Here is a 12500-nt window from a genome sequence, read left to right on the forward strand (position 1 = left end):
TTTCAACTCCAATCTGTGTGTGTGTGTGTGTGTGTGTGTCTGTGTGTAAAGGGGAGGGTCAATGTGTTGAGGTCGCTCTGATCCTGCCGTAAGGGTACACCGTGTTTTTTCCATGGCCATGGCCGCTGGTCCCAAAAACGTCTCTCTTTGATTTGCAGATGGAGCAGAGCATGCGCTGGGACTCCATCCAGGGCTCTCTCTCTCTCTCTCTCTCTCTCTCTCTCTCCCTCTTTCTCTCTCTCTCTCTCTTTTTCTCTCTTACTCTCTCCTTTCTCTCCCATAGCTGCTGTGAAAAGACCACTTGTTTTCCAGCCGCCTTCCCACCATGAGAGATGTCTTTGTGTTCAAAGTGTGGAGTTTGTTTTTAATATCTGATCCAGCTTGCATTTCGCTCATTATGATTATGGCACAGCTTGAGTTGACTTCATCATAGCGCAGGGACTATCAATCTGCCCGGGCAGAACCACATCTGCAGGCTGGGCCGTGTGGCAGCACTGAAATGCTTTAGATTCACACTGGATTCACACCCACGGGCTGGGAGTGAATCTGGATTCACTTAGGCCCATCATATCTTATGCCCATCATATCTTGTGTGCGTTACATAAAACTGCGCAAACACTGCTGGTGCTAATTTCAGAGCAGACAACCGAAAAGGCCAACCGTAATCAAAAGTGTCTGCCACCGTGTCACTCTGTTGGACCACGGTCCGAGCATCGCGGCTGCTTTTGGCTGGAAGTCTCTAATCAAGCGCCGCCGGAGCCCCGTTACAACCTGTGACCAATCACTGGCGCCTTAATGCAGGGGCTTACCTGGGCTTCAGCCCAGGGGCCTCGACCAATGAGGGGCCTCCTAATAATAATAATGATAATCAATAATAATAAACGGCATGTCCGATTAAGGCCATTAGCCTACTCTGGAGCTAGCCTAAATAATTGAGCACATCGTACTGCTCTACAATTACATACATGCAGAGGCCCCCTTTGTCTTCTCCAATTCTAGAGTGTAACAAAATGTAACAAAACGTAATAAATCCCAACGGGTGTAGAGGAGCTAGAGGAGAGGCTGAAACTGACTGACAAACTTATCATATAAACTCTGGAGATAACGTGGGTAGGATTGAAGCAACGATAAACGAATGACGTGGATTCCTGTAACTGTCCATGAAAACAGAAGGCATAGCAGGTAAATATCGTAGCAAATAGCCTGGAAATGAAATGGCTTTAAAAACATGTATTTCACTTGTCTCATTGGAGTGAACGCAGAACATGTGCTGTGGCGCAAATAAATGAATTAGTGATCTGCATCTCCGTTCACCAACAGCTAAGTTTGTGCTAACCCATTCGCACATATAATAGTCTATGTTATGTTTTCTCCATTGTTAACGTGAGATATGTCTCCATGTAGTGTAGTGATAATGCATAAGGTAGCCATGTTCACGTCACATGAGCCAGCTTGTTCTGTAGGCTAAAAGTATTTCTGTCCCTCCCAAACTGCGTTAAACTGGTGTGTTAAATAGACAGAATTTAAAAAAAACTCCTGGGGAACCCCCCGACATGACAAACACATGCACTTTTGAAAAGCTTTTAAACGTCCATATGTGTACCCATCTTTTAACTTAGCCTACAGCCAGTGTTGTAAAAGTTCAACGCTTGTTTTCATGCAGTAGGCTAGCCTTTTTGATAAGCGATGACATGGGTAGGCGGACGTGATTCGAGGGCTTTCTGTTCCTGTTTATGTAAAGGTTTTACATAGGCTGAATAATGATAGACTACACTGCATGTTATTAACCAAAAGTGCACGCTATGTGTCGGGTCAGATCATTTAATCATAATTAATATTTGGGGGGGGGGGGGCCTTAAAAAACATATAGCCCAGGGGCCTCAGGTGGTATTAAGGCGTCCCTGGTGACCATAGCCACCAAATAGACCCCTTCGCAACGGCGGGGAAAACATAAACATTTGGGTGGGCGTGACGTCACTGGAGGCAGAAACAATTGTTTGGATAGTGAGGCGGCTATTTGAATAGTACTAGTGAGGCGGCTTAAATCAGACAGTAGCCTAATCTAAAATCTTTGCTAAAATGTGTAACGATATAACACAATATGTACATACACTCAGTGTACATGATCGGGAGGATTATTTGAAAAAACTAAGGCTACATTATCAGATGGGACCATCCTGACAGACCCAATACCGTCAGTGATTGGAAAGAAGAGTGACAGGTTTGCCATCAGTTGAATGGCCGGACATTATTGAAAAACCATGTGTCTACAGTAAGGAGAAGCTGAGGGTGTATAAATCATTGAATGCATATAACTATCTCCTAAATGGTCATGTCCAAGACTTACAATAGGCCTACAATGACGTATCGGATGAGTTTTGTGTTTGCCGAACCGACATTTTACCGAGCCAGCGCCAATGTCACAAGGCAAAGATGTAGCCTATCGCAAACGTGCTAATTACCAACTATTTCGTACGAAAATTCTAAAACAACAATGTTTTTTAATACTTCAAAATAACATTTGATAAATGAACCTCAAATTTTTCAGTAGCCATAGGTGTGTAGATTTGAACAAAATCTAGTTTGTTTCTTACCGGGGCTTTTACTGCCTGAAATATCTAATTTCGTTTACCACGCTCAGAGTTTAGTGCTGGGCTACACAGTAGTAGTAGCTAATCAAGGATCTTTGGTTTAGCTCTTCGAGTCACGGTAAAATTAAATTTTTGGTACATAGCTAATTTAGATACACTTATGGTGTGGGCGCTTGCGTTTCTTTAGGAATCCGCCGTCTTGGTTTGTATAGAAATGAATATTAAGTGGCATAGCCTACATGTAAAGAGGTTGGAAATACGGGAAGATTGGTAATATGTGACGTTCCGATACAAGGCTTGGGTTATCGTGAGTCAAACGAACAACTACGTTCTCACTGGAAACTGTAGCCTACTTATTTCAAATTTAACCGATGACTTTTTCGGTTCTGGCACCCGACAGCACAGCAAGATGAGACCATGATGACCTTTAGCCTCCCAAATATGACTGTTCGTTTAGCTTCCCAGCTGAGGTGATGGTTTGTTTTGCCTCCAGTGAACGTAATGACGTAGGCTCAGAAGGTACCTATAGAGTGTCCCAGTGACTTCCGTTTTACTTCCGCTACAAGGGACCTATCTTTCAAAAAAATATGAACGGGAGTTAATGGAGAGATAACAATTATTTTTTGGTCCAGTTTGAATTGTGCCACGGATTTCACATATGATGTGTGTGAATTTAAAAGATATTTTTCACGTCAAGAAAGTACTGTTGTTCGATAGACTTCAAAAGTTATGCTGGTTTTGTGCGAATCCGCTCAATGGACTACATCTCTCGTCTCGAACGATGTACGTCACCAACATAATTAACGATAAGATTAGCCGTTATGCTAGTTAACGGTTGCATCTTGCTGCCTGCTATGTCACTTAACAGTATCTAATGTACAGTCTAAGTATAAGTATATATACTCTTTTGATCCCGTGAGGGAAATTTGGTCTCTGCATTTATCCCAATCCATGAATTAGTGAAACAGACACAGCACACAGTGTACACACAGTGAGGTGAAGCACACACTAATCCCGGCGCAGTGAGCTGCCTGCACCAACAGCGGCGCTCGGGGAGCAGTGAGGGGTTAGGTGCCTTGCTCAAGGGCACTTCAGCCGTGCCTACTGGTCGGGGTTCGAACCGGCAACCCTCCGGTTACAGGTCCGAAGGGCTAACCAGTAGGCCACAGCTGCCCCTATTCCCTATTATGCCCCTATTCGTCTATGGACGAATACAACTTACCTGATGTGTTTAATCCTCTGACTCATGGTATTTTCATCGGCAAAGGAAAGCCCAATTAAGACCTGTTGCTGGTATGCTTGTACAATCTAGTGTGGCTGTGAATGAGCTAACGTCACTAGCTCGACTGATGGGTTTGTAGTCGTTGGAATTACGATCTTTCACAATGTTGTAATTCAATAGTTACGAAACAAACTGCAAATGTCTTTACATGAAAATGTGTCTTTAAAATTGACAAACATCATATGGGTAATTCAAGGCACAAGTCAACCGGGACCAGAAAATAATTTATTTTTCGCCATAGACTGGCGTTCAAAATATTTTGAAAGATAGGTCCCATGGAGGCAAATGGAAGTGGCGTCACTGGGACACTCTATTACCCGTGGGCTGGAGTAACGGCATTCGCAGTATTGCTGAATCACTGAGGAATGATTTCCATTAGAGAAGTGAGTCAGGGTGGTTGACTCAATTCACATGGGGGAGAGCTCACTGGCTGCTGGAGTGGATGAGGAAGAAGCTTTATGCGTTGGTATGTGTGTGTGTGAGAGAGAGAGAGAGTGTGTGTGTATGTGTGTAGGGAGAGAGGCTCTCAGGCTCTCATGATATCACCCCCATCTAAGATTAGGTCATTATTAGTGAAGTGCGATGTTGGGTTAAGCCCCCGGCCTGATGTACCCCTCCCTCCTGAGCTGACCGCACAGTTACGACATACACTCTACATGGAGACGAAGGATGAGACAAACAGGGAATGGGAACGGGAATGCAAGAGAATGACAATAAAAAGAAAGGAAGGGAAAGGTTGGAGAGAGAATGAGAGACGGATGCTGTATTGGCTGCTCTGAAATGGTTCTTCAGGCCGCCCCTTTCTCACTCTCTCTGTCCCTAAAGTGTGTGTGTGTGTGTGTGTGTGTGTGTGTGTGTGTGTGTGTGTGTGTGTGCTTTGGAGTGAGTAGGACTTCTGAGACTGACTTTAAGTATAAACAACTGTGGTTTGGTGCTGGAACATTCTTTGTTTACTAATCAGCTAAAACTTAAAATGGGACCCACGTTCCAGAACTGACACAAGGCCTCCCCAAGAGCTGTCTTCTACACAAATTACACACACACACACACACACACACACACACACACACACACACACACACACACACACACACATATACAGTCATACTTAACCTCATACACTCCCTACCACATGCTAACACTTTCCAGATGCAACTGCCTGCCACAGTTTGGTGAAATACTCTGTCCCCCTTATGTCCCTTATGCCTGACACAATTCCTGCCCCCCACACACACACACACCCCCTACCCAACACACACACACACACACCCTACCCACACACACACACACACACACACACACACACACACACACACAACAGGCCATCCCTGTGTGTTTGTGTGTGTGTGTGTGTGTGTGTGTGTGTGTGTGTGTGTGTAGCACCCTGGTCTTCATTAGCGTGGCTGTGATGCACCAGACCAACACCAACTTTGGGTCCGGATGTAATCACAAAGGGGTGCCTCCACAGAGGCCTGGGACTGAAATACCATAACAGCCACAATACAGCTCTCTAGGCTTTCACTAGTCTTGGGTCGGACACAGATCTGAGGTCATCTGTCCGATGGGAATATGGCCTCTATGGTTGGATGGATGGACACTGGACACTACAGAGCTTTCTTTTTTCTATCTCTGTCTCCGTAACTCTAAATCCGTAAATCTTTTTGTCTGTCCCTAACCCCACCGAGATATGACTGAGTTTTTCCCATAACACAATCCCATTTTTCCCTCCTCATTTACAACTGTCAGTGAGATCATACACTCGTAGATCTCCTTATTAGCGCAGCCCACAAGGGGCCTTGGCTTGAGGAGTGTGTGTTGAAAACATGCCTTTTCTAGGAAAAGGACTCATGCCTGTCGGATTCAATTACTAAACAACACCAATTCGCCATGAACTTGGTTTCATCCTGGGCCAGTGACTTAAGTCAATTACAGTGACAGCATGACAATTTGATCCATGTAGTGTGAGAATGGCTAAGGGGTCCTGCCACATGTGCTGGCCTTACCTGGAAGCTCTATGGTTGGGATGACTCCGTCAGAGATGACCACCAGGGGCTTGGTGGAGGTCTTGGTGTTCATCATCAGTTTCAGGATGGTGGAGATGGATATCTCTTTGCAAGCCTCGGTTGGCAGCATGCACTGCAAAGAGCCCAAGGCAGAAACAGCATTGGTGACACACAGAGACAAATACTAATACAGGAGCCTGTTAAACATACAGAACAGTTTTTTTCTATTTATTTCTTGTATTTACAATATACAATATCTTCTGCCAGGGAGTCCTGTGATATGAGTTGTTTGTTAAGCATTATGTTAACACGTATATCTCATCATGATCCATTTGCAAGTGCTCTGTGACACTGGTATTAAGGGCATGTCATATTAGCATAATAATCCTTAAAGGTGCTCTAAGTGATGCCACTCATTTTTAAGGCTAAAACATTTTATGTCACTTACTGCAAACATCATCTAACCATCCTCTAGCTGTCTGTGTCCTGAATACACTGTAAAAAAAACACAACCTCTGTGGACAGCCCAGGTTCCAAAAATAGCAACAGAAACAACCTGGGCAAACCTAGCCCATCAAAACATAACAAACTGTTCCAGCAAATCACAGAAGAGATGCGCGTTTAAGAGAGTTTCAATTGCACGGGAGCAGCACGGGAGGGAGGGTGAGGAAGTAGCGAGCTAGCTCTCTGTTTTGTTTGAAAGTCAACAGAAGTGACTTTACCCAGCATCGCTTAGAGCACCTTTAAGCATAGCACTACAAAAGAGAACTAAAGTGACATACTGTTACAAGCACCTCAGCCCACCGGAACAGTGTTAATAATGTCATGCATCACAGATAAGGGGACCTTAATTCACAGACTATATTTCCACAGTAAAACTGATGCTGAAGCAAACCAACAAGACAAGCGCAACTGAACAAAACGCATCATGTCATCTCTACACAGTAATCATTTCTGGTCTGTGTCTTCATCTACACTGTCAGACAAGGCTTTGTGAGCTGATTGATATAGCCAAAAGGGGTCAGGAGGCTTGACATTTGGGGTCCTGTTTGAGGGCAGTTCTAGTATAGTCTCTCTATCAAACTATCTCCCATCCTCTTTCTCCCTTTCTCTAATTCTTTCCCATCCTCTCTCTCCCATCCTCTGTCTCTCCTTCCCTCTCTCTCTGAAGTCCTGTCTCTCTCAGAAGTGTGCGAGGGAGTGACCCCTTTGATCTCCCAAAAACCGCACATGTAATTTGACGAGGATGGTACCTATTTAAAAGTGGCTCATCTCTCATCCCCTTCCAGATTACCGCTACAGAGTAAACACCACAGCCACACAAATCTGAGTCAGCAGTTCCACTCTCTACAGCTCAACTTATAACAGGGAGATGAGAGAGACAGAAAGAGAGAAATGAGAGTGTGTGAGAGATTGCAGGGAGAAAATGAGAAAAAAAGAAAAGAAGTGATCAAGGGAAATGAATGTGAAGTGCAGTGCAGGTAGTGAAAGAGCTTAATGGACAAGAAGAAGGTATTGGGGAGGGCCCAGCAAGGGAGAGAAAAGAAAAGATCACGACACTTCAGTCGGAGGCAGGCTTTGTTTTCCTTCAGCGCAGTGGCGTTGTTCGGGAGACCTGGAGGAGATTTATGCTTCCTGCAAGCAGGCCCGAGGATGGACGAGGCCTGGCAGATGGCGCGCAGCTGCAGGATGTGCCAACGACAGCCCTCTGAACAACACTGCACCGTGCCGAGCACACAGCCACGACACTCTCACTTGGGCAATCACGCCAGAGACACGGACGAACACTTTATCTTCATCTGAGGCCCAAGTCCAAGAGAGGCAAAGATCGGAACAGTTTACTTGAAATACTGAAGGCCCTTTCATACAAAAATCAAAGGATTTGAATCTCTCTGTCATTTAACCCAACTTCCATGTTTTTGATTTGATTTGTGCCAATGCCCTGGCTCTCAGCCTGTATTCATTACAGACCCAGTGCTGGTCAGCAATCAGGACTGCTCTGTATAAACATCATCTATGTGACTGGGATACAGACAGGCAAGCCTGATCCTGAGTCAGATCTTACACTCTGAGGTGCTTTATGCATGCAGGCTTTGATTTATACAATGGCAGAGAGTCTGTAGGAGCTGTCTGAGATTCTCTGCTTCTCAAGAGACCTGAGGAGTCTGGAATCTATGTTGATTTACTGAGGACGGGCGAAGAGCAGACAGACGAGTAGAAACAACTGAGTAGAGAAGAGAGGAGAGGAGAAGGAGGAGAAGCCAAGAGAGAGTGATGAAAAGAAAACAACAGAGTAAAACACTGAGGAGAAGAGCAGAGAGGCATCGAGAGAAGTAGAGAGAGAGAGATTAAGGTGAGATGAGGACTGAGGAGTAGAAAAAAGGAGAAAAAAGGGAAGAAATGTAGAGCAGATATTATATGATTATTCGTAATTTTGCTGATGCTCCTTATTCAGAGCACCTTACAGTGAGGTAACTATAGAGACAGTCCCACTGGAGCAGCATGGGGGTTATGGGCCTTGCTCTGGGGAACAATGTTGGCAGCCCCTGGGACCGAACAACCACCAGTGCTGCATTTGGAAGGCCAGATCCCTAACCACTAGGAAATCACTGCCAAAGATGGAAACAGATGAAAGACAGAAATCCATTATGGACAGCTGAAAACCAGACGAGGGAAGAGCAGGGGAGGACTAGGGAACTACCTCAGGGAGTCCATTGCTGTTGGGGCCATTGGAGCACAGGGACATCTCGCAGTGCAGGAAGATCAGCGAGGTGTTGAACTTTGGCCTGAAGGTGAAGCTGAAGCGCTTGCGCTCAGTCTGGGCGTGGGGCATGGGCAGGTCCACTCGGGACGGGTAGTACACGACCGTGTCGTCGGTGGGGCAGACGTTCTCGATCAGCGTGTAGTCCGACGGCATGTTGGTGTTGGAGTTTGGGGAGAGGAAGCAGGTTTGGATCACGAAGCTCAAATCAGGATCTGTTTTGGTAGCAGACACCTGTAAAGGGAGGAAGAAGACACATTTAACATGAGACAGAGAAACAGTGAGAGAAAGACAAAGAGGGAGAGTCCTTAGTCTTGATTCTTGGCACAGTTCTCTGTAACAGAATTGTACAAATTGTCCAAATTGAGTTACATCCAATCTTACATAAACACCTTTCACTCTGATGTCTGAGAGCATGTAGAGGAAATACTTGGTGTGATTTGCACTTTACACCTCATCATTAATTGCATTCCGTCCCCGGAGCGGTTGTCCTCCGACTTCACATGGACAGCCGTAACCAAACACGGCTGCCAAGCCGCCTGCACCCTGAGTGGGAGGCATGGCGGCCGCTCTCTCTTATCGGCTTCCACTCAGCGCGTGGTAAATCATGCCTCTATGAGTGCAGCTGACAACCACTCCTGTTCATTCTGGCTCCTATTAAGCCCGAGCTGCAGGGCCGGCCGCGCGTTTGCCGAGAGTTTTGTCTCAGTACGATCAAAGCAAACACGTCCCGGACTAGAAACCGGTCATTCATTGTTTTTGGTTTTTTTTTTTTGAAAGAGAGAGAGGAGGAGAGGAGGAGGAGGGGAGGGAGGGAGGGAGGGAGGGGGAAGAGAGGAAGGAGAAGAGAACAGTAGAGACTGTAAGCATTAGAGTGCGTAAGACAGGAGGGGAGGAAGGCAAAGAGGAACTGTGTCAGAGGCCTGCTGGCGAGCTTGTCCAAGAATCACAGCTTTCTCAAAGTGAGATTTCTTTGCCTTCAACAGTTTTAAGAGGATCTTTCCGTCTTTCAGACCACGAGGTATTTCCTCCTGACTTATGGTGTCCCTTTCTCTCTCTCTCTCTCTCTCTCTCCTCTTTCTCTCTCTCTTTCTCCTTCTCACTTTCTCTGCTGAAAAATAAAGTGTGTTACACATCTGGTTCTGTCTGTGGCACCGCTGCTCCAGGCTTGACAAATACGTTTGCCTGCCTTGAGTTACGCTCGTCCGCCTGAAGGAACACACATTTTCCCCATACTTTCTGCCTTCTCTTTCCATCTTTCTCCCCCTTCTCTCTCTCTCTCTATCTCTCTCTCTCACACACACACATACACACACACATCACACACCAATTCACACAGCCCACAAGCACAGATACAAGTACTTACTCAAGAGCCATAAAACTATCACATCCTATTTCCTGCCTTTGCTTGTGCCAGGCACTTAAGTATAGTACATGAACTGGCTGTGCCACCAACATGCGTGAACACACACACACACACACACACACACACACACACATAGACACACACACACACACACACACACAAACATAAAAGGAGAGAGATGAATGAGCAGAGTAACTGGGACATACGGAGGCCACATTTGCTCCACCGGCAATGACCGTGCCGAACGCAGAGGTCATCCTCCCAAGCCTGGGAACGTGTGTCAGAACCCGGGCGCCGCGTGTCAGAATTCTCAAAGCCGTGCGAACCCCTCGGCCGAGGGGGAGAAGAGAGGGACAGAAAAAGAGACTGAGGGGAGAGAAAGAGAGAGAGAGGGAGGGAGAAGAAGGGGAGCAAGGGATAGGGTCCGACGCCAACGGACAGAGAGGCCCTTTGTGGCATCGCTGGCGCTCTGTCCACTCTGCCATCTTCCCTTGCTCCTGTCGGGGCCATAAATTTGCCACTTCAAAGCGGCCGCTCCGAAACAGAGCCTCTCCTCAGGGGCTGCTTTTTACAGCATCATCTTTTGGAACAATGTTTTCATTGGAGCCATAGACAGACCTTGTTAACGTCCTGACTTGGCATGACAGATCCTACATACGTCCAACACAAAAGAAAACGCCATCTCTTTTCATTGTGTGCATGCGGGTTTAAATACTTCCAAATGTAACATTAAAGTAATATATGTTATATACATAACATACACTGTAAAATGTAATATATTGTGATATCATTCGTTTACACCCACTTTATGGCTTTGAAAATACAAGAGGGGGTTTGAAAAGTTTGAAATGCTCTGGGACCTTGTATCAACAAGGCAGTAAAACAAGACATGAGCTATACTGCTCCTTTCTCATCCAGTGCAAGGGTAGCACTAGCAGATTCTCTCTCACTAGTGCATGAAACAGTGGCAGAGCCAAACGGAAGGCAGAGGTTCTCTTCTCTTAACAAAACAAGTCCTCCCATCACACCCTTTTATACACCTTCAGCATCAAGCACCCCAGAGCCGACACAAAAGCACTACATAAACAGCAGTTATCAAAATGGTATGTCACAGAAAATGGAATGAAAATGGAATACTTTTGTTGCATACTGTACAGTGCATACTCCCATACGTTCTTACAGTTCTTACAGTGAGTTCTTAAAAATGAACCAATAAACTACTGCACAAATATCCCTTTGGTAAATAAGTGAACGATTCACATTTGACCTTCAGTTCAGCTACATATATCTTTGGAGGCAATCAACTGTAAAATGTCTGGTGTATATTTGATATTTGTCTTTGTGTTGGGGTTTGCTTATTTCACCTCCACGTAGATGGGTTTGTTCTCCGAGACGGTGAAGAAGGCCTGGTCGGGGTCCAAGAGGAAGAGGTTGGTGCTGTGCAGCTGCATGCTGAAGGTGACATTGTCCACTATGTCTTTTGTCCCTCCAGGGAAGCTGGGGCCGGGGAAGAGGCTAGGGGGGCCGTGGTCTGGACTCTGGTTCTTGCGGTACGTACAGTTGAACTGGGGTGAAAGAGGACAGAGCCATCAAGAGAGAGAACAAGAGAGAGAGAGAGAGGGAGAGAGAGAGAGAGAGAAAGAGAGATGGAAAGGAGAGATGGGAAAGAAAATGATAGAGGAGATCCAATGAAAACATGGTCTCAATTTTGACATCAGATTAATGCATCTGGTATTGACCTATCTGTGCTGTGGGTCAGTCTGCTTAGTCACAGCAGGAGACAGAGTGATAGAAGAGATACCAGAAGACTAGGGGAAAAACAACACAACAAGAGGCACAGGAAGTGGGAGAGAGACAATGAGAGGTAGACAACAGAGACATTGAGAGGGAGAGATGGAATATGAAAAGAGCAATGAAAATATGAGAAGGGGAAAGAGACACAGTGAATGGTAGTAAACAGAGGTAAAGAAAGTTGGAGGGGCTGAGGTCTCAAAATGGGATCTGAGAGAGAGAGAGAAGTAGAGAGAGAGAGAGAGAGAGAGAGAGAGAGAGGAGTAGAGAGAGAGAATGGCTTTGAAGTAGAAAAGGAAAAGGAATGGCAACGTTCCAGAATGTCAGGTTGAGAGTTCAAGAAACAGACATCATGTGGCGAGGCGGTCAGAGGCTGAATCATCCATCCCACTCATGAGCCAACCAAGCACTTTACTGGCACTGAGGGAGTCTGGGAGTTGTAGTCTCTTCGAGGCCCAGATACTCTGGAAGCCCCATCAAACCTACACTTTGCCGGTTCTGACCAGACATTGCACCATCCAGACTCCCAATCCAGCTCAAACTGGTCATCCACTACATACAGATCCTTCCTAACCTAACACAGAACACATTCTGCATCCTTGATGAGTTATCAGCCTCCCATGTTCAAACATTTGACAACAGACAGCTTTAATCTATAATAAATGATAAGCCTGATAACCCTTGAAAACTCATAAGAGGTATGATT

General features: G+C 45.7%; 1 protein-coding gene across 1 annotated transcript in view; it reads right to left on the minus strand.

Moving 5' to 3' along the window:
* Positions 1-12500, minus strand: part of tgfbr3 (transforming growth factor, beta receptor III) — a 111789-nt gene that overhangs the window by 14442 nt on the left and 84847 nt on the right. Inside the window, exons 12-14 of the mRNA XM_048252716.1 lie at positions 11368-11568; positions 8578-8871; positions 5877-6009 (exon numbers count right to left, since the gene is read on the minus strand). Coding sequence (XP_048108673.1) covers positions 5877-6009; positions 8578-8871; positions 11368-11568 — 628 coding nt within the window. The remainder of the gene's footprint in view (positions 1-5876; positions 6010-8577; positions 8872-11367; positions 11569-12500) is intronic.

The sequence above is a fragment of the Alosa alosa genome, chromosome 9 (assembly GCF_017589495.1).
Source record: "Alosa alosa isolate M-15738 ecotype Scorff River chromosome 9, AALO_Geno_1.1, whole genome shotgun sequence".
Lineage (NCBI taxonomy): Eukaryota > Metazoa > Chordata > Actinopteri > Clupeiformes > Clupeidae > Alosa > Alosa alosa.